At 38.4% G+C, this 26,216-nt stretch overlaps 1 protein-coding gene across 1 annotated transcript; it reads right to left on the bottom strand.

Moving 5' to 3' along the window:
* Positions 1-97: 97 nt before the first annotated feature.
* NAALADL1 (N-acetylated alpha-linked acidic dipeptidase like 1) lies at positions 98-23,836 on the bottom strand. The gene is made up of 19 exons (XM_053449420.1): positions 23,524-23,836; positions 21,848-22,020; positions 21,066-21,190; positions 20,432-20,551; positions 18,690-18,879; positions 17,525-17,618; positions 16,080-16,181; positions 15,431-15,516; positions 14,762-14,881; positions 14,106-14,191; positions 13,729-13,792; positions 12,899-12,966; positions 12,354-12,448; positions 11,163-11,253; positions 10,122-10,203; positions 7,771-7,944; positions 6,027-6,114; positions 2,019-2,108; positions 98-741 (listed from the first exon to the last, which is right to left on the bottom strand). The coding sequence occupies exons 1-19, from the start codon at positions 23,718-23,720 to the stop codon at positions 558-560; spliced, it is 2,229 nt and encodes a 742-aa protein (XP_053305395.1). The 5' UTR covers positions 23,721-23,836; the 3' UTR covers positions 98-557.
* Positions 23,837-26,216: the final 2,380 nt, after the last annotated feature.

Raw genomic sequence — 26,216 nt, 5'->3', positions numbered from 1 at the left:
TTCAGGTGGTGTTACTGGCCCCAACTGATGGCTGGTAATTAAAAAAAAAAAATAAACCTTTAACCACCAGTCATGGGCCATGGGCCATGGACAATTTTAGTAGGTGGAAAATGAACACTGCAAAATAAAGGGTCCAAGGTGCAAGTGGTGCATTACCAGTCCTGGCAGCATTGTGTAAAAGATAAAGCCCCCCTGCACTACCATACATGTGCCGAACGTACTGGTGGACCAAACCATGAGGCTCCATTGCATCCTTCAGGCTTTGTAATGTCTACTTGACCCTAAGGCTGGTGGACCAGGATTTCCCTCTCTCACATGTACTTGCTTGATCTTAGCAGAGAAGCGATAGAAGGGGCCAATGAGTGCAGAAAGATTGGAACTTGGCATCAAGCCACAGGTCAGTGTGACCAACAATTCCCAAAGTTCATTCACAGTGCTTCCAGTATGACTGGAGGTAGAAGAGATTTGCATGGACACGAAGTGGGAGTAGTGTGGAGGTAGTATACAGGTTACAGTGAACTACCTAAAAAAAAACATCTTCTTTTATAGACGTTTCGTTAAATGGAGGCAGCAGTTTCTAGGGTTGATGCAGCGTTATCCACAGCCTGGATAGCTATGGTCAATTGATGGTGGACTTGATCCCAGTCCTTTTGCAGCTGGGAGGAGACAGCTTTGCTGTAGGCATTTGCAAGGCCAGGAAAGGTAGTCACACTGTAACTGCGAGGAGCCCAGATCACGTGGCTGGATCGTAAAAGTAGAAACATGTTTACTATGCAATTTCCTCTGAAGACCATAGTTTACAATAGAAATGTTTCTTATTTAAGTTTATCACAAACAAAGTTTTAAGCTATATTAGCCGATACTAGTTTAGCCATTGCTCGTTCTTATAATAAGTTTTACATACATTTTTTGGTGTACTTTGGTATCGGATTTAGGTAACAACAACAAATATTATTCTTTGACTGTATATCACTCATTTTAAGGAGCAGGCTTGTATAGACTCATGACAAGTAGTGGAATAAAGTGGGCTCATATGAGTAAAAATTTACCTCCAATGAGGAAGAAAGAAGTTGCTGATTTTCAGGATCTGTGTGAGGTTCAAATTTACACTGAGCAGCCATAACATTATGACCAATGACAAGTGAAGTGAACAACACTAATAACCTGTGAGTGGCTGGGATATGTTAGACAGCAAGTGAGCATTTCGTGGTGCATAAGAACCGGACCACGGAACAATGGAAGAAGATGGCCTGGTCTGATGAATCATGTTTTCTTTTACATCATGTGGATGGCCCGGTGTGTGAGCGTCTCTTACCTGGAGAACACATAGCACCAAGATTCACTATGTGAAGAAGACAAACCAGAGGCAATGTGATGCTTTCAGCAATGTTCTCCTGGGAAACCTTGGGTCCTGCCATACATGTGGATGTTACTTTGACAAGTACCTAAGTGTTGTTGCAGAACATACACACCCTTTCATGGAAATAGTATTCCCTGATGGCATTGGTATCTTTCAGCAGGATAATGCACCCTGCCACAAAGCAAAAATGGTTCAGGAATGGTTTGAGGAGCACAACAACGAGTTTAAGGTGTTGCGTTGGCCTCCACATTCCCCAGTTCTCAATCCAATCAAGCATCTGTGTGATTGCTGGACAAACAAGTCCGATTCATGGATGCCACACCTCACAACTTACAGGTCTAAAGGATCTGCTGCTTACAGCTTTGTGCCAGATACCGCAGCACACCTTCAGAGATCTAATGGAGTACATGCCTCAACGGGTCAGGGCTGTTTTGGGGGCAAAAGTGGGACCTAGGCAATATTAGCCAGGTGGTCATAATGTTATGGCTTATCAGTACATGTAGAACTCTCATTCGGTGAAGTCTGCAAATCAGTGCATAATAAATAAAGAATGATGGGTAGTTTACAAACTTTCCAAGAACAAGCGAATATCATTGGTAATCACTAGAATGTTTAGTGCTTCAAAGATTATAAATCATTTAAATGCCTGGTTACATACCTGAAATAAGGTTGAGCCATTGCATGATGATTAATAAAAGCACGCTCCAAGAGCATTAGTTGATCATTAATCATCCGTATCATAAGTGGCCTAAAACAACAAAGACTTTCATGTTAGAACAGTATAAAATTTATAATTCACAATATAGCAAAAATCTATGGAGTCTCTTATTTCTAAACTTGCTACTTGGCCAGCTTCTTATCTCATATAGATACATCGCCTCCATTTTATGTCCAGATTTGTCATCATATAACCATGCTTATTCAGTTTAACATGCCTGGACATAGAGATCTATTCCCATCATGCTCACGTAGGAATGGCTGCAGTCCTGTCAGTTTTAGCAAAAGAGGGCATCTATTATTCTACAGGGAGTAAGCATGATAGGTTAAAAATATACACTAGTTAGTGAACTGTTGGTGAGTTACAATGAGATTTCATTTCATGATCGGTGTGGTACGGGGTAAACCCTGTTCTAATTGATTCTTTGTCTGCCCCTGCCAGGCACACTAACAGCTGTTAGTACAATGGCAACCAGTACTTGTAGATTTGAAGGTTCCAGACCATAGTTACATATAGTTACATAGTTATATAGGCTGAAAAAAGACATGCGTCCATTAAGTTCAGCCTTTCCTATATCTGTTAATTTGTTGCTGTTGATCCAAAAGAAAGCAAAAAAAAAACCCCGGTTTCGCTCTTTCCAATTTTGCACTAACCAGGGAAAAAATTTCCTTCTTGACCCCAAAATGGCAGATTTCTTCTTGGATCAATAAGCTGTTTCCCCATAATTAAAGATTATATCCCTGAATATTATGTTTTTCCAGGTATCCATCCAGTTGCAGTTTAAACGTCTGTACAGACTCCGATAAAACTACCTCTGCAGGCAGAGAATTCCACATCCTTATTGTCCTTACTGTAAAAAACCCTTTCCTCTGCTTTAGTCTAAATCTCCTTTCTTCCAGTCTGAACGCATGACCACGTGTCCTATGCATAGTCCTGTTTATGAACAGATTTCCACACAATGGTTTGTATTGGCCCCGAATATATTTATGTAATGTTATCATATCCCCTCTGAGGCGCCGTTTTTCTAAACTAAACAGATTTAAATTAGTTAACTTTTCTTCATAACTATAGTGCTCCATTCCTTTAATTAATTTTGTAGCCCGTTTGACCCCACATTTTCACATAAACAAGGTGGCGTAATGTATTAACGTGCCCTAACAACATTAATGCAGGGCCGGACTGGGACTGAAAAGCAGCCCTGGAAAAATTTGGAGACCAGCCCCATATAGTTTATCTCACGGTGAAGCTCTTATACCCACACGCACCCCTTATACACACCCGAGTCACACTATGTGCCATTCTTTTTATCTCATTATTTGTATTAAAATGCCAGAAAGCAAAAGTGTTAAAAGGCCCTAATAAATGAAATACATTACACAGAATGGGATCAAAACATTTACTACTGCGAACATTTTTAGATGAAAGAGTTCCATTTTATTCAGTGGAACAAAACACTGATCACATTATTCTTCACGATATTCTGGTAAGAAACTTTTATTTCTTTATTAATTCATGTAGACTATTTTTTTCCATATTTAATAAAAGCTATGATTGAGACATGTAGGGGGTTAAAAGGCATATCATGGGACAGAGTGGCATTTAGTGGGTATAAGGCATTCATGGAGGCAGAGTGGCATGAAGGGGGTTAAAAGGCATATCATGGGGCACTCTGCCTCCAGAAAAGCCTTATGCCCCCTATATGCCACTCTGCCTCCCTGATATGCTTTATACCCTCCTATATGCCACTCTGCCCCATAATATGCCTTTTTATCCCCTATATGCCACTCTGCCTCCAGAAATGCCTTTTACTCCCTATGTCACTCTGCCTCCAGAAATGCCTTATACCCCCCATTTGCCACTCTGCCTCCCTGATATGCCTCAACCCTCCTATATGCCCCTCTGCCCCGTGATATGCCTTTTAACCCCCTTTTTGCCACTCCACCTCCAGATATGCCTTTTGACCCCCTATATGTCACTCTGCATCCAGAAATGCCTTATACCCTATATGCCACTCTGTCCCATGATATGCCTTCTAACCTCCTATATGCCACTCTGCCATATAGGGGGTTAAAAGGCATATCATGGGACAGAGTGGCATATAGGGGGTATAAGGCATTTTGGAGGCAGAGTGGCATAAAGGGGGTTAAAAGGCATATCATGGGGCACTCTGCCTACAGAAAAGCCTTATGCCCCCTATATGCCCCTCTGCCTCCCCAATATGCTTTATACCCTCCTATATGCCCCTCTGCCCCATGACACCCCTTTTAACTCCCTTTATGCCACTCTGCCTCCAGATATGCCGTTGACCCCCTATATGTCACTCTGCATCCAGAAATGCCTTATACCCCTATATGCCACTCTGGCATATAGGGGGTTAAAAGGCATATCATGGGACAGAGTGGCATATAGGGGGGTATAAGGCATTTCTGGAGGCAGAGTGGCATAAAGGGAGTGAAAAGGCATATCATGGGGCACTCTGCCTCCAGAAAAGCCTTATACCCCCCCTATATGCCACTCTGCCTCCCTGATATGCCTCAACCCTCCTATATGCCACTCTGTCCCATGATATGCCTTCTAACCCCCTATATGCCACTCTGCCATATAGGAGGTTAAAAGGCATATCATGGGACATTTTTGTTTACTTTATATGGCAAGCCGATCCAGCTTGCCATATTAAATAAAAAATAATATATGCCACTCTGTCCCATGATATGCCTTCTAACCCCCTATATGCCACTCTGCCATATAGGGGGTTAAAAGGCATATCATGGGACAGAGTGGCATATAGGGGGTATAAGGCATTTCTGGAGGCAGAGTGGCATGAAGGGGGTTAAAAGGCATATCATGGGGCACTCTGCCTCCAGAAAAGCCTTATGCCCCCTATATGCCACTCTGCCTCCCCGATATGCTTTATACCCTCCTATATGCTCCTCTGCCCCATGATATACCTTTTAACCCCCTTTATGCCACTCTGCCTCCAGATATGCCTTTTGACCCCCTATGTCACTCTGCATCCAGAAATGCCTTATACCCCTATATGCAACTCTGGCATATAGGGGGTTAAAAGGCATATCATGGGACAGAGTGGCATATAGGGGGGTATAAGGCATTTCTGAGGCAGAGTGGCATATAGGGGGACACACTTACATACACACACATGCCGATTTTTTTTGTTCTTAACAAATACAAAAAATTATACATTATACAGTACAAAAAATACATTATTTTACTCACCTTCTACTTCTCTTGACTTCTTGGCAGCTGCACACCGTTCTCCTCTATGCTGACAGCCAGGATGCCACTGACCTGACATCCGGTGCTGCAGCAGTCTGAGCGCGAGGGGGCGGAGCTTCCACCTCACGCTGCTCCCATCACTATGCAGCCATCAGGCTGCTGGGAATGTAATCTAAACGGCCGGTGCGTGCTGATGCCCCCGGCCGGAGCTACTTTAACACTTTTTTTTTATTTATATGGTAAGCTGGATCGGCTCGCCATATAAAGTAAAAAAAAAAGTATTAAAGCAGAGGCGGCCGGCGGCATCAGCACGCATCGGCCGTTCAGATTACATTCCCAGCAATCTGATGGCCGCATAGTGATGGGAGCAGCGTGAGGGGTGAAAGGTCAGTGCGAGGGGGCGGAGCTTTCACCCCTCACACTGCTCCCATCACTAAACGGCCATCGCACACGGCTGCTGGGTGCTGATGCCGGCCGGCCGGCCGGCCGCCCGCATCAGCACCCAGCGGCCGCTTTGATTAGATTTCGGGCAGCCTGGGGGGCAGCTCAGCGGCTGTCTTCATGGCCGCCCAGCCCCCGGACCTTCCGGCCCACCGGGAAATTTCCCGGTATCCCGGTGGGCCAGTCCGGCCCTGCATTAATGTGACATCAGAATGCCTAGGGTCTGCAGCTTTTCATGCTTGCAAGGAAGGCATTATAAAGAATCCAACTTACGTCTCTTCGGTAGCTTTTAAATCTTTAATTTTTGTATTCAGGGCCTCAGCAGCTCGTTTGTATCTGTCCACAGCTGTTTTCAAGGGCTCTGGATTGGAAAGAATGCATAGAACCTTTGGTATGAGGACACTTAGAAGAAAACAAACTTTAGGTTACAGTGCAGTTGTGTTCTGTTAGAGGGATATAAGCAACGTTCTGGATAAAACATCTAAAACAGGTACCAACTGCTGGGATTTATCTCTGGTTCTCTGTGCAGCTCCTTTTGAACCACTGGAAGAAGTTTCCGAACATCTGACCACATGTACGTAAACTACTTTGGTAACTCTGCAGGGAAGGCTTCCTCAAAAGCAACTATTGTCAGGTAGCTTACGGACATTATTCAGTCATCCTACCAAATCAGTGGTAAAATGTCTCCCATTTATGTTAAAACTCACTCTACCAGTGTCAGTATCCTTTAATACATTCCTGAGCCACTACAGGCTAGATGTTTTTTCCTCCTCTGAAGCTTCTTTCGGGTGAAAGGTGCTAGAGGTGGTTACATTATAATCCCACACGTAAATTATTTTTCCCCCAAATATAGCGGCAGTACAAATTTCCCTCCCATACTATATACTAATAAAAAAAATATTTGAGCATCTCTGTTGTGTCTTACTGTGGAGCATGACGGGGGGAACATATTTATAGGTAAGGAGGAGGGGATAAACCATTTCACTTAAGTTTTACAGGCTACCTGTCCCATTAAGAAGAGCGCATCCTTGTGTACTGCCACTAAATTTGGGAAAAAAGAAAATTTGTGAGGAAAAAAGAAAATTTCTGGGGTTTTTTTTTGCTCTCATGTAACCACTAGAGAGGTAGAACCACTACCCATGCTTTTCGCCCCACAGTTAAAATTGGTTAAGGTTTAGGTGGGTCACTAAATTGAGGCACATGACTCTAAGTGCTCTTGTTATTTACTAGTAAGTGATTTAACCCCTTCAGTCCCAGGGGTTTTTTGGTGCCTCAAAGCCCAGAGCAATTTTGCCATTTTTGCGGTATGTCGGTTCAGCGATTATTCTCCTTTCCTGCGAATAGTCTACCCATGTAAACTATATATTGTTTTTTCAAGGAGAGAGCTTTTTTTATACCATAGTTAGATGATAAGCTGAACATTTAGAATGAGAAATTTTGTAAAAGCTAGCGAAAATTAAAAAAAACAAAACTTTTTTTAAAATTTTATTTTTTGTATTTTTTTTTAAGTGCAGTATGGTTAAAGGTCATCTTAGGGATCTCTTGAACATGTTATTAATGCCAGTGATGTCACAATGACATCACTTAGCCCACTTTATTGTTTTTTTAAAAAATTATTTATTGTATTACTGTATTTAAGTGATTTTTTTTAATCACTAACAATTTTTTTTTATTTATTTTTTTGCTGATTTGTCCTGCAGCTTGTGGATCCCCTCCCTGTGATTCCCCTGGACCAATCACACTATAGTCCATAGGGGCTGAAGTGATTTGTGAAAAAAAATGTTTCAAGCAAAAAAATTGTTTTGTTAAAATGACTCAGTTTATGTATCGATTGCCTTGTATATTGCTTATAGATGACGCTAGATGGTGCTCTAAATGCTGTAGGCTCACTAAGTATTATGGGAGCTGTGGGCCACGTAACATTGACTGACAGATAATTTCATATTTTTCCTGTGGGATGTTTCACCTGTGTCTTGTATAGTGACTTAATCCTTTATCACACAACTGTGCCTCTTACCCAGATGAATTAACCTTTCATTCAGTGCAGTCTGAAGGTTTTTTTCTGCTTCTTTATAGTAAGTATCCAGTGTCTCCCAGTAATCAAGTGGTGCCAGCGGGATGATAAGACTGTCGGAAAGACGCAGTAAAACGTTCCCTGCAGTACGGGCTACTGTCTGATGACTGGTAAATCCTGTAAAGAAACACATAGAGTCTGTCTCATTGTTTCCTCAATACTGTACATCCTAGCATCACAATAGTTAAAGGTCCAAAAGTAATTAATAACTGAAGTCTAAAGAAAAATATTGATCAGGGGGTTTTCAGAGGTTTCTCCTCTGCTGCTAAATCTGCAAGGGTCCTTAAAGGATAAATAGTTATCACAACTTTTCGCTTAAAGCGTAATGATCATTAACTAGAAAAATACAAATATATCAAAGGTCACAATTACCTTTTCTTCCAGATAAACCAATGTGTATGAAAGAAGCACTGTTTCCACAATGCAGCCATCTGAAGTTCATCACTTGGGCGACGTCATAACGTGTCTCTTTTTTGCTGTGAGAGACAATCGGCAGCCCTACAGGGGTGGATTGATGCTCATATCGCCTATGTACTGCCTTTGTCTCCCACAAGAAGTCAAAGTGATGTGCATGTCAGGAAAAAGTTTAGAGGGCTGTTCCTGAAAATAGTGCTTCTTTCAGACCCAGCAGTTCACCTGAGAGGGAAGGCATACCTGATTGTCAACACATACACTATATGGACAAATGTATTGGGACATGCTTCTTCATTATTTAATTCAGGTGTTTCAGTCATTGCCACAGCTGTATAAAATCAAGCACCTAGCCATGCAGTCTGCATTTTTAAACATTTATGAAAAAATGGAGCGTCCAGAAGAGCTCAGTGAATTCAAGCGTGGTACTGTGATAGGATGCCCTTTTATTTAGATAGATAATTTAGATTTTATTTATTTAGCGCCAACAATTTACACAGCGCCTAATACAATACATATATTCAAGGGGTATGATGAGATTTTACAGACTAAGGCAAACCGATACATTAGGTGGAGAGAGCCCTGCTCGCAATCTTACAATCTTGAGGGAATGGGGTGACAAACAACAGAGAAAGGAAGAGAGGTAGTATGGTGGTTGTATCAATGATAAGGAGGCCAGTGGAGGGTTTCACAGAGTGGGGAAGCAGTGGCGTGCAAGGAAGACAAGCCTAGCAGCAGCATTTAGGACAGACTGTAGAGGAGAGAGTCGAGACAGTGGAATGCCAACCAGAAGCGTGCTGCAGTAGTCAAGACGGGAAATGATAAGTGAATGAATCAGCGTTGTGGATTCTTGGGTGAGGAATGGGCGGATGCGAGAGATGCTTTTCAGGTGCAGGTGGCAGGATCTGGCGAGGGACTGAATGTGAGGGATGAAGAAGAGGTTAGAGTCAAGGATGACCCCAAGGCATCGGGTCTGGTTAGTAGGAGAGATAGTCTCTTTATATAACTGTTAATTAGTGCAAATGTTTTAGAGATTTTGGGGTCTATTCCCTGAAGACATAATTGATAAGAGAGCTGTGCTTTCAAATTCTTGCAGAAACAACAGCTCAACTGGTTCTGTATAACGCATAGTTAAATTGGTGAGTTCCCCAAAGTTTATTTCATCATTGAACCGTTATGCAGGGCCAGCTCAGCACTTGTAGCAAGAGAAATTTGCCTGGGTTGGCCTTGCACAATGAAAAGTAAAGTCAGGTAGTTGAAATATCTTATTTTTAGTGAATGAACCCAATTTAGTTTAAAAATTGGCTTTATGGAAGCTTTAATCTGTGTCTTGGTGTGGCAGACCTGGTATTATCTAATCAAGTTTTCTGTCATGAGGTTATCTTCCATCTCCTCATCCCAGCCTTACAAAGTCTACCCAAGCCAATAAACAACAATTAGCCACTTAACAATATAGGAGAGATAAAATAATAGGGAGGAATAATCATGCAGATTTAAAATACAAAAGGAAATTGAGATACTCCATATAGAATATACATAAGGTTGATTTGTATACACATATATTACTTTTGATATGTAAAATAAATGTTTGCAAAGGTTTATTGGGTGTACATTATTTTAAAATATATTGTTTAGGAAAGGCAAAACACCCACTGTAAGGTAGAACATGGTGTACCATTCACTTTGCAGATTCTAGGCCTGTAATACTTACTGTAATACTGCTAACAGCAAAAATAAAACTGTGTGTAAAATATAATTGAAAACCATCTATCACTCATGTTAATGGTTTTTTTAACGTGCTGTTTTTAACGTATTCGGATGTTTTCTAGCGCTAGTTTCCATTATAAGTATTGTAAAACTTGGCATGCAAGGGTCACTTTTACCTGGGTCAATAAATTTGGCAGCATAATCAAATGTGTCATAAGCTGTGTGATAGGCGGGATATATTCTTGCTGATGTTTTGCTCTGTATGGTGAGAAAGTAGTCATAGATTAATTGTGATTGTACAATATGATCTTGCAGAAGACTGGTGGCCCTGTGTATACTTCACAATAAAAAAGGCTTATATACAGTAGTGTGGATCTATTCACGCACTTGGCTCAACTGATGCAATTTGACTTAATTTACATACTCATAAATGTTACAAAAAAATAACATATTCATTAATAAACAATTTGTTTGTGAGTTGATGCCAGTGTCTGCAATTTTCAAGCTACAACTTCCATGACTGCATTTCTCAACCCACCCCACACAACACATCAAACAATAAGAAAAAAGGAACTTTTAAATCAAATAAATAAATAAACTTAAACCCACACCCAGTGCAATATTCTGCTCCAAATGGAACTGTGGCTTTTTGGCTAACCTATTATTTGTGATTTTTGTTTGTGTTATTTTAAAAGATTAAAAGTTACACTATAGAGTAATGGCAGCCAGTGGCAGATTTATATATAACATATTAAATGTTCTCTCTCTTGTTTCCATCTCTCCCTCCTCTATATCTCTCTCTCTTCTTCTTTTTCTCCCCCTCTGAATATTCTCTCTCTTTTTCTTCACTCTGTCCCAATATATCTTTCTTCTCTCTCTTTTTCAAAACAAATATTGATCCAAATTATAGTTATATGCACTAGTCATCAATATTATTTTGTATATTTATTAGTTAAGGGATAAGCTATTCTAGCCTCCTCTATCAGTCTGAACCTATGTTTCCTTAATACATTTGATATTTATTTGTTATGGTCAAATAACCTATGACCTACATCTACTCCGACCTTCATTTATCTAGTAAGATTTTGACTGCTAAATCCTTGTAGACTGTGTTGGCACTCATCTTCTGGCATGCAAAACTAAACAATTCATTCTAGGTACAAAAGGAATATCAGGTATGAAATTGTTTGCTTGGCTTTTTGTTCATTATACGTTACCCTGTCATATGTATAAGCGAAATCCATACAGGTGATGCCCAGATAATGCAAGAAGGGAGCGTAATCACTGCCAGCTCCAAGTGTACCCAACCTATTAAAAAGCACATACACTGATAAGCCTAAATACACAAATATATTAACTGCAATCAAACCATCTTGGTCATAGACAGTTATTTAATAAACAGATAGAATGCAAGCACAAGCAAGTTCAACACACAACATATATCTATAGAGAGTGCAGGGATGCTCTCAATCTAAAAAAAATATCTGTACACATTGTGCCGTACGGAATTCTGTCTCCTGGCTGTAAACTTATTGACCATGGATAATTTGTTATACACAACATGTAACTCCAAAGGCAGTTGGAGGGCATACAAACTAACAGTTACGATAATCTGATCTCTCTCGACATTCCCCATTGTCTGTTTGTGCTGTATTAAATGTGTGAGTTAATGAGTCTGAACATGCACACCCTCAAACTTCCTGTGTCTAAGTACACTCTGCAAACCTTCTTCTTCTATGCACAAACATTCTGCTTTCTTGCAAACCTCCCCTGTGCATGAGCATTCATTCTTTCTCTAACCTTGCCCTCTATCTGTTTGTGTGCTCTCTCTTAAACTACTTTCAAACCTTCTCCTGTTTCAAAGCACACCCTCTTTTAAACCTTCTCATGTCCTTCTCTGTGTCTGAGGATCTATTCACTAAAGACGGAGTTGGAAGGAGAATGGAGCTACGGCTGCTAGCCCCACATAACTAATAGGCAAATTGATTTAGAGATTTGCTCAGATGTTTAACTATGCATTAAATGGGACAGCTTAGTCATTCCTGTAGGAGAAGCTTACTGGGGCTGGACCATCATAATGCACATAACAGAGTTTTGGGATGTTCAACATTCCTACAAACAGCCTATTTAATTAATAGACATCCTAGTGTGAATTTTCTCACAACCTTTCCCTTTTGTCTCTATAACTGATATCAGGGCTGGACAAATCTCAAGTAGCCATTATTCTTGGCCCTATAACTTTGTTTGTGTAAGTTTGCATCGCTCTCTATACAGTGTCAGTTCTACTGATGAAAATGACATGTAAAAATCTTTGTAGGTCCATTCCTGCTATACTCCTCTGGATATGGATGTTTTAACAAGTCTAAATTTTTTCATAATCCACATAAGGAGGTCCACAAAAGTCTTACTGGGGTATGACTTTGCCATAGATTGAGCTGCTCCGATTGAAGTAACGGATCCAGTTGTCATAGACTGAGAGAGAGGGGCTTATAGGGGCTTGCACCTGCAGATATAAGTAATGTAATGTAAGATATTACATGCTATAACCATTAATATTAATGTCAATCTTAAATTCTATCCTCTATGTGATATTCCCTAAAATTGATTTAACCTACATGCAGTATCACTATATTACATAGACCGAAACGTATGAGACAAAAGTTATTATATATATATATATATATATATATATATATATATATATATATATATATATAATGTTTTGTATTTATAGTGTATCAGAAACATGGTTGAGAAACACACCAGAACCATTAGCCGGAGGAAATAAAGTTACAAGTTGACATATGTTATGAGATGCATAGTGTGTGCACATAGGATGTTTAATATGTTTATCACTTCTAAAGTGGGTTATGCTGTGCTTAAAGATTGTCTGTAAGGTATGCATGGCATATTAAAGCACTGAGTCTAGCAGACGTGTGTTGCCAGCAGGTACCTGTTTTGTTGCTTTAAATATGACATCCTGAACTGGAGGTGTTCCCTGGGCCCTCAATGTAGCATTGGCTAGAAAGGAGAGATTGGGGTAAACAGGTAAGTCATCAGCATTGTGAGATATTACTGATTCAGACCAGATTTTGTATGCATCACAAATAGCATGAAATCTTTGTCCTTGAAACACAGTTCTTGATAAATTCAGGTAAATCATTCATGGGACAAATCGGTAATTCTAAAATGGAACATCAAGGCTTTGGCTGTACACTCTGGTTCTCAGGGTCACTCAGTTGATACCACTAAACCCTTGGTCTCAGGAAGGCATACAATGCTATACTTGCTAATATTTTACTATTTACATTTGTGAAATAAAACCCCAAACTCAGCAACCTCAATCATAGAAGGGCCATTGAAATGGTACACAGTCATACTGATAAAACATAACAGGAATGACATACAAACCCAAATATGTACACCCTAGAAGAATATAGGTGTGGGGGGATGTGATAAAAGGATTCAAATACAGTCCAAGAGCAAAACAGAGTGCCAGGAATGAAGGGCATAATGTAAAGTTAATCTGTGGGGAAAAAAAGGTTATGCAAGAAAACTAGTTTACATGAGGAGGAAGGTAGATACCTAGAAAAGACATATAGTGGGAGTGGTACAGCTGAACGCAGTAAATGAATTTAAGAAATCTTGGGATGTTCATAAAGCTATCCTACAAAAAAAGTGAATAAAAAAGGCAGTCTAGATGGGCCATATTGGTTCTTTCTGACATCCCTAATGTATCCACTCTAAACTCCTTGAGTTAAATATATTAATACAGGTACTCACCAAATACAGAAATGTCCACATTGATATATGCTGCAGTTCGGTCTCTTAGTTTGCTGTAGTAGTCCTATAAGGAAAATAATGAGAGCGCATTGGAATAATGATTTATATTTAAGACTGACTCATTATTTTAAGAGGTATGTTTGGTTGTTGCCACGTTTTGTACCATGTATACTCTGAAATGCTTCACAACTACTATTATATGTGCACTTTACAATCGCAAAAATCTTGCATATTGATCAGGCTTGAGAGGCTCCACGTTTGAAAATAATTAAAAAAGTTATCTACTGCACTGACTATTTCTCTAAGGGAATTTTAATCAAATACCTGCCAGTATATTGATGACTATCTCTCTGGGAGGATATATCAGCTCAAATTACCTCTGCAAATTCTGTTGACCCAATCAAACCAAATTCTTCAGCTCCCCAGCTTCCAAAAATTATGGATCTTCGTGGACGCCATTTACCTGTGGAACAAAGATGTGCATATCAACTATAAAACACCAAAACCATTAAATGCTGCCAGGTTTGTGTTTTTTTTAGGGACTGATTTAGGGACTTTTCATCTTTTTTTAATCAACCTTCCTTAGACCTCATAATGCTAGTGTAGCTTAAAGCTTTGTATCGTAAATAATTATTTTTCAAAGTCAGTGGATAAAAATAGACATCTCACTTGTCACAATGGTGTTCTTAATCTCACTGTATATTCTGTTGTAAGAGTTCTGATGTTTATTGCAAATCTAAGGCTGATTGCAGGCTAATATTAAGGCTGTGCGCCTTTAAAATACAAAGTGCCGGGATATGCCGTAACGTTTGGTGAAGACAGCAGCCACAGAGGTGGAGGCTAGGGGTGCTGACACAGGCCTGAGCTAGGTAAATACGCTGCTGGGTGCTGTATTGTTGTAAACTTGTTAAAGCAACATACCACATTTTTACTCTATGATTATTTTAAATTGGAGTGCTCTGAACATAAACCTACAGTTGTTTGTTGTCTGACAAATCTTTTAGAAATCGTTCATCTTAACAATCCATAGTACCTTGCTTGACCTTGGTTCCCAGAACCCTGGTGATTTCCAGCATGACTGCAGTCCCACTGCTAGGATCTATCGCTCCATGTACCCAGCTGTCTCTGTGATTACCATACATCACATACCTGTCTGTATACAGATACAGTCGGGATATGAATTCAAAAGTGAAACCAGAGAAACATGTAAGTTGTGTTAAAGGAGAAAAAAATTGAACACTCTCTAGAATGCTTTAGCACATCTATCATTTTATAACTTACTATGAAGGTTCATTTTAATAAAACAGAAACTTTTAAGAAACTTTTCAGTTTGAACTTATCAGCACCTGCTTTTGTTTCACATGACAATTTAGCATTCTTAGCAAAAAGAATAAATGATTAAATAATTATTGCTGGGAGGGGTTTGGGAATTCAGGTGTACTAGGAGCTACATTTAGTAAAAAGATCCAGCAGATTAGGGGAAAGAGCGTCATCATTTTAGTGTCAATGGCTCTTTGATCTGGCCACTGTGCATGCTATCCTGCCATCAGTTCAAATACATACACCAGAATATCAAACATAAGAGCGTTTGCCAATGGTTATTTCCTTTTCCTGGCTTCTTAAAAGGAAACGTGATTGATATAGACAATCATTTTATGGCGAGGTCAATATCATAATTGGCAGCTTGTGGCAATTCTCTTACCTGGTTCGACGCTCCCTCTTATAATGCCCATTACGTTTGCCGATGATTTAATTTCTTGATAGTTGTACACATTGACCTGAACATCACTAAGGATGGATAATGGATGCACATTAAAAATAGAATATCTGCAGTAACCTTCATGTAATGAACAATGTTTCTGGTACACATTAAAACAAAACAGTTTTTTTTATTTGCATAAAAAAATTTATAATATGTGGTTGTTTTTAAAGGTTATGCTATCACAGTACATATTGATGTTATGCTAATAAAAGCTGTGGCCTGTTTTTAATCCATAATGTTGTGGTGTGTCCTTTATTTGGTGGGTTCGGGTTTTAGGGGTTAGTGAGGGGTGTATTTGTTGGGTTTCTGTCATTTAGCACGGTCCCCACTACCTTCATACATGTCATAGGATTTGACAGATTGTAATGGCATCACAATAGCCAATCTGAAATTTTTTAAATCCATTAGCTAAATACATTTATAATTGTTCTGATTTGCAAAATTAGGCCTTCAACAGCAGACATTTCACAAAGTCATGTTTCATTGACTGAAATATAAACCGCCATTGTGCCAGGTTAATATATATTTAAATATAGTTCTACATATACAGAGTAATAAATAACAAGGATATAAAATACCATTGTCTTACCCGTCATTGAATGTACCCGCTGCCGTGAAGCCAGGGCCTAAATTATATGTACACCCAAGGGACCCTTGCCAGGCTTCAGGAGCAGCACTACCTGTCAGCTGACTGAGAAAACAGAAGATATATTGTGAGTAGCACAGCAATATGTTGTTTCATAATTATTTAAAAACTGTAAATGTTTTTCTGTATCAAGACTATCAAGGCTACAGCAGACTATTTTTAAAACAATAATCTGCTGGCACTGAAGTCTAGTAGAAAAAGTGAACCTGCTAAGTAAGATGGCCCCGTGTGATGCATTGTTCCGTTAGCGAAGCAATAGGGACAAACAAACTTTTCTTGCTGAAAAGCTCACCGGGGTTGGCCCATCGTAATGCATTGCTTCTCCTGATTTTGTGAATAATCTCTATTCATTTCTCATGTCTAAATATTACTTGAAACTACCTTATTGAATATTACTGCTGGTTGTTGCTGAAGTGAGGAGTCCGGCTGTATATATTTTTTTAACAAAGTCTCCCTCCATTAAAAAAAGCCCTATTGATTAGTAGGGGCTGGGAGAGAAGCCCTCACTACAGTGAAGGAGGTCTCAGCCAATCAGGAAAGACTTCATATCTGGAGCTCAGTGTAAGCTGCAGCCAACATCAGGTCTGGTAATAGAGAGGGGTAATTGTCCGAAACTGCTAACGTCTGTTAATGGAGGGGTTCATTGTCTAAGACCATTTGTTCTATAAAGGGTCCCAAAACTTCTGATGGCGGCCCTGTTAACTTTTAGTGATTAGAAACCACTGGGTCAATCAAATAAGTGTTGAGTTGGCCCAAGGTAAGCAACAATATGAAAATGTTCTTTTACTCTATTGCTGATTCAATTTGGTATCACAGCTAAGAATGTGAATTGCCTTAGTTTTAGGATGTTGCATTGACCCATTTATGTCGTATAAAATGAAGCAACAGAATAAAGAGACCGTAGCACATGAGCTAAAATATCAATATATTTTTATGCCAAAGACATCTTAAGAAAACCTAGTAAAAGTATATCCCTTGGCTGTAAATACTTGTATTCTTATTTTACAATAGTATAGCACTATTTATAAATTGTTTAGATTCAATCATGATACTATACTACTACTCACTATGCTGCAAAGAAGTATTTACACAGAAGTATATTTATAATTAATGGTACTTTACTGAGAATGTAGCAGATAAATGGTATTGCAGGTTGGACACGTTAATACATATTAATACAAGAATACAATATAAGTACCGTAATACAATTTAAACATGAATGAGATAGGGCTAGATTGAATCTAAGAAAAGATCAAGGACTCATAAAGAATTGAGTCTGTGCTGCAGGAAAAGAAGGAAGCTTAGATGGGCTGAATGGTTCTTATCTGCCCTCACATTCTACTGTATGTTTCTAAATAATTCTCCATCAATAAACCATGTCATCTCACCATATCAATGCCTTGGCATCTTCAAATCCTATTGGTTGGGTGGGGATTGGCGGAATTCCCTTGATTTCAGACTCTTTAATTCTGTAGGTATAATCTATAAAACAATTACCATAAAACGACCCTGAATATAAAACAACTTCCGAAAGTTTGAATATTAATTTAGGAAAAAAGATATTGCCTAAATATAAGACTACCCTTTAGGAAAAGTTTTCTAGTAAATATTATTTCACATGTAAAGATTTTTTTCATAAAAACTATGATTGAGAAAAATTCATTTTTTGTTTCTATTTCCTTTATTTGCCAACCTACCACCCAGTTCTGCACATCTGCCCCATTATGCCATATGCCACTCTGCCCCCTAGATATGCCTTATACCCCCTATATTCCACTCTGCCCCCTAGCTATGCCTTATACCCCCTATATGCCACTCTGCCCCCTGGTTTCTAGTGGGGGCTCTTGGTGGACGTCTATGCGCATAGACAACATCTGCTGATTCCTGGCACTTCTGCAGGTCAGTGCCAGTCATAGAAGCCAAAGCGGAAGTGCTGGGCAACAGCGGAGGTTGTCTTCGCAAATCCCACAGACGTTCACCGGCTGCCAGGGAGGAGGATCCAAGTCCCCTGCAGCGCTGCGGGAGATCTGGATTTTAGTCTTATAGTCAGACCTCTATTTGAGGTGGGATTATAAGAAAACCTTGAATATAAAACGAGGGGTATTTTTCAGAGAGTTCAAGCAAATACAGTACTTTGTTACAAAAGCCAAACACAAGGGGATACAAACACTTAGCTTTTATTTAGATCATAGGAATTAAATAATAGAAAGAAGAAATAATGTATGCAGCTTGTCATGTTCCTTCTGATATGCACTAAGAAATGGTGGTTCACATGCACATGCATTTTTAGGGGTTCTCTGTCTATGGTAGCGATAGACAGGAAAGAAAGAATTAAAGAGGGAATGTCACATCCTAGGTTATACCTGGAGATAGATGTTATAAACAAAAATAAGTAGCTTAACAATGGAACACAGCAAAGACACAGCTGTTATACAGTTTCCAATGCTGGATTATTGTAATAGGTTTTATCTATTTATCTGGTTTTATTATTTGACTCTTTATATTGGACAATTGACATGATGCAGATTTTGATTAAGGGATGTGTTCTCTTACTTTTTGCTGGAGAAAAAAAAGTCAGCAGATCTCCAAAATCTTCAGTGTAGGAACCTCGTTCTACCCCTGATGGTGGCATGTACCAAGAAGATGGGTATGTTTGGCTGGGATTCGCATTCCCGTCATTGATATCTTTAGGGTCTGTATAAACAATTACGCCAACAACCCCAAACTGAGCAGCATTGATTGTCTGAAGAAGACAGTAATCAGCAGTTATGCGTTAAAATTAGCACTGTTTATTATTTGCTAATTACATTGTTACATTGGTTTTATGTAATTGATACATCTTACACATAGAAGTACAAATAGGCACTTGGAATTTTTAACTTTAGGGTTACTCTATCATTTTATAGCAGATAGAAGCTACCCGTGGATTATATTCATCTGTTTCTGGTCAATTTCAAGTCTAGCTATCTTCTAATTGGTTAGAGGGGGTCCTGCTCGCAAGCTTACAATGTAGATAGAGAAAGAAAAAAAAAAGATTAAAAATTAACTTTTATTAGGCTAAATTAAAAAAGCATCAATAATTTTACCATAATAATCTGTCACAATTATAAAACTTAAGTAAAAACACATTTCACATCCCACGCGGTACTCCTTTTATTAGTATTCTAAGATTATAATGGGATTAAAATTGCTCAATATATAGTGTATGCCCCTGGTATTAAATTAACTATCCTTATGCCGGACATTGGCTGGCACATCCGTGCCTGATTGTGAAAAGCCTTGTAACCTGGAATTTCTTGTAACCCAATCATTCCTAATTAATAACTATCCAATCTCCTGGGGCAAAGCTAGGAGACCTCTGAGGGATCATCTGGTGGACGTTTTGCCTAAATGGCTTGGTCAGGGGCTAATCGAAATTGACATTGGTGGGGGTTTTTAAATGTTCAGTACCTAACATGAAAGAGAAACAATGACCAACCAAAAACTAGTAAGTCCGTTTATGTCATCATTTACCATAGAGAACTGATATGCTTGAGCATCCACCAATCTAAGATCCCTGCTTAGGAGGGCGTAAAAATCTACAAACGACTGAGACAATGACATTTACATTAGACCCTCAAAATAAATACACATAACTGTCACGGCTGGGCCTTCTTCTCTGTGACACCAAGACCATCCCTTTCCACTGATCTGACAGATTGGGTTCCATGGTGTCCATCTGTGGAGCAGTAGGGAAGAGACCACTGCTGACAGGAGTATCTCTGCTCTTGTGACTGCAGGCTGGGGCATCCTGACACAGTAACTCTGAGCCTTACCTTTACTATACAAGCAGAGAGCCATGCAGCTTCCACTCATACTGACTGTAACACAAGGAGCATCTTTCTGGCTGGCCATTTCACATGACATCCCCGGCCATCCCTGATCATACTGCAATTCACCCTGTCTGTCTCAAAAAATACCCCTGCTGCAAGGGAAGGGGCACATGGACCAAGTGGTCCTCCACAATCTCCAGCACAACAAGCTCCATGTTCCTGCTATGCCTTGCATGTAAATATATAAATGACACAACAACAAGTAAGCAGCAAGTTAATCTACCCATTATAACCCTGCTTTGTTTTCAAATGTGTCTGTTTTGTTTTTCTCTGTACCTGTCGGTTATTTGATTTTGATAAAATGTAGGAATGATGGCAACATTTTAAAAAAGCAAAACAGTCTGGTATCCGAAGACTAAACTTACATTTGATATTAATATGAAAATCTGATCACAGAAAAGGGTTACTTATATAAAGACATACCTTTGTAGATCTACCTGCTCCTCCATAGCGCACAATAGCAATGGTACCTGTCAAATTCATTTTTGTACTCAAATATTCAAAGTCACTCCATTTTCCCTGATTGGCATACACCAGCTTCCCCTAATAGATAAAAGAAATCATTTGGGGTTTAGAAGAATATTTTATGCAATAAAAATCAAAGGAAAAGTAGCACAGTTGAAAAATAAAAATGTATTTGGAAAATGCATTATTCTGTGCTATGTTTGCAAGAACATTATTAGGTGCTCCAGGCTGCGTGTTACTTCATAAATATTTGGTTTAGATTACTATACAACATTAGATATACCAGGCTCCATGTTACACGGTTAAATTATGTTTATAGATGTATAGAAAGAGTTGTGTTCTTGCAAAAGTATTTATTTTGAAAGTGTTAACATGCATGGTCATGTGACATCAGTAAAGTTAGCCCTGACCACTCAATTCCTTAGTGAATAGAGCCTAGTTTTTAGAGGGTCGTTAAATCGAGGCCCATATGCTTACACAAACATTTGTAATGCTATCATACAAATTATCAATAGCAGAGGTGCCAGTAACTGTTAATTTAATCTCATCGAAACCCTTATAATAATGTCACCAAACCCACTTTATTAATTACCTTAGGGTTTCCCTTTGGGGCATAAGCAGCATAAGGTTTAATTACTTCAGAATCACTTTGATCATTTCCGTGGAGATTTTTTTCTGTTAGAAGGGATTGAAATGGTTCTTCACCATTAGGTAACACTGGGAAGATAAAAGTGAGAGGGTGATATAGACTAACATGGACCATTATTGTATTGGGTTTACTATATAATTTCATATAACAGAAGTACAGGCTAGCGCTAGTGCTGAATAAAACAGGCAAACATGAGCTAGAAGAATAACCGTATTCACTGAAAGTACTGGGTTGCATATGACTAAGACCTGAATGTAGTATTTCAGAATCCCACGCAAATAGTTACTAAACAGTTAGTTAGCATATATGTAGATTACATGTTAAATTTGTGTGAACAAAATAGTTTATATATTTGTTTGTATTTAGCATACAGATACAAACTACCAGTATGGGAGCTCATTTGGCTCCTCTGTGCCTTTTTTAGCACCCTACTTGGCTTAATCCTTAAAATGCATTTTTATCTTATGTAATGTTAATATTTTTCATACATTTTTATTATACATTTTATTATTTTATTAAAAAGAGTTTGAGACCCCTGTTATAGTGCTTGTAATAAAGCCAGCATATTAGAATCAAAATTGCATTACTCTTACATATTCCTTAACATATTACTTAAATGTGTTCTTACTGCCGTATATAGTTCTGTCAGTAGATCAGCAGTGTCTATCAGAAAATATCTTAGACATTTAGGGTATGGGTAACATATTGATTACTTATAAACTTACAAACTTTGACATTGTTTGGATTATTTTTATCAGGGAAGGAAAGGTAGACATCATATCTTTCCTCCTTAGCATCATCAAGACCATAATCTTTATCCTTCCAACGTTCTAGAATCATTTTAACTAATGCCTCATCTCCCTGAGTTGTTGCCAGATGAGGTTTCTGGCTTAGTTCCCTGTTAAAAAAAAGAAAACATAATATAAATCACAAAAAAGAAATAAATGTGAGTGAGGTTTCAAAAAGACATGATTCAAAGCAAGTATTCTGCAAACACCACTCAAAAAGATCTAAGGCATATTGTGGATTCCGTCATACTACATAGACATATATTGCTTAGCCCGCAACCACTTCTAAGTACCCCACGTTTGGTGAGTCCTATCTAATTTTTCATGGCTATATTGCATACCAAGGAGCTGAATCAGTGAGACTCCTTTGCATTTTAACCCAAAAGAGACTCAAGCTATCTAAAGCCTTCTCTGGACACCATTAATGAGGCACGTGTGTTGCAGGAGGAGCTGCTCAACTAAGGTTTGGATCAAACCTGCATTGCACAGCACGGAAAATATATAAAATAAGGGAGTGCACAATCTAGAAATAGTGATTGCCCAGTAGCAAGTTTGACCACCATTTTTACACAGCTGTGTCATGTTTATAGCCTTCAACTCATTATCTCATAACTAATCAATTGTGGCAAATAGCTATGATTAAAAAAAAATTTCTAGACAATGTTCCATAACCGTATTCCACATTCCATTTGTAATAGTGATTAAATCCCATGGGTTTATTTTAAAAGTCCTTCAGAGATGTATTTAAAAATGGTTGTACAATCTGACCTCAACATGTAAGACGTGGTTCCCTTCTTATTAATGGTTCTAATTTCCTGGTGCAGGTATAAGCCTATTAGAAACCAGTGGTGGGGCTGTGCCTCCAATTACAATCAGTAATGGGGAAACGTGTGTCAGGGATATTTAGATTTTTTATTTAGTTGGACTCTTAGTCCTAGTTTTTTTTTTCTAGACATACATCATATTGATTTAGATCACCACTGCGCTCTAGCTGTGTAGGCAAGCAATTTAGGGATACACTATCAAGTTTACAGTTACAAGGCTTACTGAACAGTACATGATAAATCAGAGCCTATGAATCCTTTGTGAATATAGGTAGGGACTGCCCGGGTTATATCTGATACTACATTTATTTTTTTAGGATAGTATAATTAAAGATTACATTTTAATAGTTAGGATTTCAGTTTTTGCAGGCTATATAGGGGTTTTATTACCCCACAATGTCCTTTCGGCAATGTTACCCTAGAGTAACTAATACAGATTTAAAGTTATTGAACCTGAGTCACATCAGTGTGGAGTTTAAATGTGAGAAAGCAAAAGGGACTATATAGAATTCCATTTTATGATACTGTCCCATCTTCTAATGCACTAGTAAAATAGGTTGCTCTTCATTTTTGTTCAGCTCTTTGAAGATTAGGGGTCAGACTTTCATGTCTATGAAAGATTGAGCAAAGGTTAATAGTTTCTTGATTAAGTAATTATGTCAAGGATATAATTATTGTCCTAAAATATCATTCTAACAGTCATCATGGTTCCCCAATAGCAGCAACGATATTTTAAGTCATAGGTCTGAATGTCACAAAAATTCTCATTTGTCGGGTTTTCTCTCATACCTTAAGTTATTTTCTATCTTCTTGTTATCCACCTCCTTCATGAACTCTGTAATGAAAGCTTCATCAACATCTTGAGAAATTTCTTTAACCCATTCTGGTGTTGAATTCTTGGAGATGCCAAAGTGGCCAATAAGCAAGCCAATGGCCAGTATAACAGCTCCTCCAAGTACACCTCCAACGATCTTCCATAAATTCATCCTTATTATCAACAAAGATTCAAGAATTTTCTCTTGCGCTGAACTTTTTATACCAGGCCTAACTTATTCCATGACCTTGAATTTTGATGTTTGTACTGATAAGGGATTGTGAGCTTCAAAAAAAAATGCATTCTAGCTCTGTTCCATATATCACATAGAGTGAGTTGTCAAGTATTCTAATTATTAACAGAATATTCATGTTCTTTGGTCTTTGGCACATCTTGTTGAATTAGAATGCAATCAGTACGAATTTTATTGAAGTTAATTTTTATTAGCTTTAGTATCTTTAAAGATGAGGGCATCGGGTCTAAGTAAGCCCATAAACTAAGCTTTAAAAGTCTAAAGATACAGAGGGTCATTTAGCATCTCTGTAATATAGGATACACAGTACTCACCATGGTATATAATGAACAACAGAACAAAGCGCTATATAACAATTAATCTGTGTGTTTGACTTGACATGGAGTCATGTTAATAGTCACAAAATGATCTACCTTTGCCCCATGAGATTACGTTTTAACCAGATTTTAAATGAACACATGGGGCATTGAGGGACATTTTTAAGTCACTGCTTTTCCACAATGGTTGTCTTCCTGTGCTTTATCTTAAAGTATTATCTCTTTTAAGTAAAAAACAGTAAATGTTTATTGACTGTCAATACATGAAATTCACATGAATGAGTTGTAAATAAATCTTCAGAATTTTCTGTTGTGGTAACAAGGGATTGTAAATGTGCATACCATTATGTAACTGTTTATTGGAGCTTTTTAAAGGCATAGGTGATGCACACATTGTGGTTTAATGTTTTGAGATCATTTTTATTAATTAGCACAAAAATAAATAAATAATAATTTAATGTTTGTTTTTGTTGTGTTTCAGTCCTATGAAGATGAATTACATAAACTATATGGACAAAAGTATCGGGGTACCTGACCATTACACCAACAGGGAGATTACACTCTAAATATAGACATTAATATGAAGTTGGTTCCCCCTTTGCAGCTATAACAGCTTGAACACTTCAGGGAAGGTTTTGTAGTGTTTCTGTGGGATTTTTGCCCATACATCCAGTAGAGCATTTGTGAGGTCTGGCATCCAGTTCATCCCAAAGGTGTTTGATGGGGTTGAGGTTAGGGGTCCGCTACACCAAACTCATACAAACATGCCTTTACGGACCTTGCCTTGGATACATCCCAAAAAGTTGGAAACATAGCATTGTCCAAAATGTCTTGGTTATGTCCCCTTCAGCAGCTCATTCTTGAGTGTCATCTTACTGATGTACTCCCAGGGCCTCTGGGTTTTATCCAGGACAGTGGCTTTGACACTTACCAGACCCCGTCCGCCTTTTTTCCAGTTGGTGTTGCTGGAGAACAAGGCCAGTGCCACCAACATTGTGTGTGTGTGTGTATATATATATATATATATATATATATATATATATATATATATATATATATATATATATATATAGTGTTACCCCACCTGATATATACAAGCTCATGCGTACATTGTATATATTGTGCATAAATATATAAATAGAATTGTGAGCATGAATGTGTATATATATAAAAACTTGTGAGCATGAATGTCTATGTATACGTGTATAAGTGCATGAATTACAATGTATAAGTGTGTGTTACCATGAATGTGTATGTAAAAGTGTTTGTATGTACAGCATGAAAATAGAGATTGCGCACATCAATAAACAAATGTGAAAAAGGAAAATAAATATATATTGCAAACACCTCACCCCTGTGTCTTCTATAAAATCTGTTTGGGGGTTATGATGGCACTGATAAGCTGTTTGGGGACAAATGTGGTACTTTGGGACATGTTGCTTGGTGAGGTTGGGGGACCTGGGGCAATTTTCCCAACGGGGCCTTGTGGTTTCTAGCTACGCCCCTGGTTGAAAATGCATGGTTTCTGAATTCGCTCCCTGGCTAAACTTAAATATGTGGTGTCAGATTCTAGACTGTGACCACCAAGAAATGCCTATAAATTAGAATAGGAAAACATCAACTGAGTAATTCAGCGGGGGGTGCAGAGTATATATATTTTTACAAGTACAGAAGGCAAAACACATCTAGAAAGCAAAAACACATTATACCAATGACCAAAATAATTTTAATGCTAACACAAGGATTAAAGCATACGTTACTCCTACACTCAATTATGCTACTGAATTTAGAATTACATAGATTTATTTATTACCCCACCACATTCAACATAACTCTAATAGGAATGTTTCCTGTTCTGAATGCATGTTTTCATTTTCAAAATTTCTCAAACAGGTTGGGATGGAAAAAGCTTTGGGGTAGCTATAACAATAATGCCATATTAATAACATCACCAAAAGCGATTGTTCCTGAATAATGCACTCACAAACATAATATCATTTAAACGCATAGAACAAAATCTAGATCAAATGACGATCTTATGATTTGCTTTCTGCTGCATAACAATCATTGAATAGACAACGGGAAATGCAACATGGCA

Source organism: Spea bombifrons, chromosome 10, assembly GCF_027358695.1.
Source record: "Spea bombifrons isolate aSpeBom1 chromosome 10, aSpeBom1.2.pri, whole genome shotgun sequence".
NCBI lineage: Eukaryota > Metazoa > Chordata > Amphibia > Anura > Pelobatidae > Spea > Spea bombifrons.
This window is presented reverse-complemented; position numbering and strand designations above follow the sequence as displayed.

Excerpts from the sequence above, each read along its gene's own strand:
- NAALADL1 (XM_053449420.1), bottom strand. The coding sequence starts at position 23,720 with ATGAATTTATGGAAGATCGTTGGAGGTGTACTTGGAGGAGCTGTTATA. Across the intron at positions 15,517-16,079 it reads GCGGGTACATTCAATGACGG|TGATGTTCAGGTCAATGTGT; the intron begins GTAAGACAATGG and ends ATCCATCCTTAG. Across the intron at positions 742-2,018 it reads ATGGCTCAACCTTATTTCAG|CCACGTGATCTGGGCTCCTC; the intron begins GTATGTAACCAG and ends TTTACGATCCAG.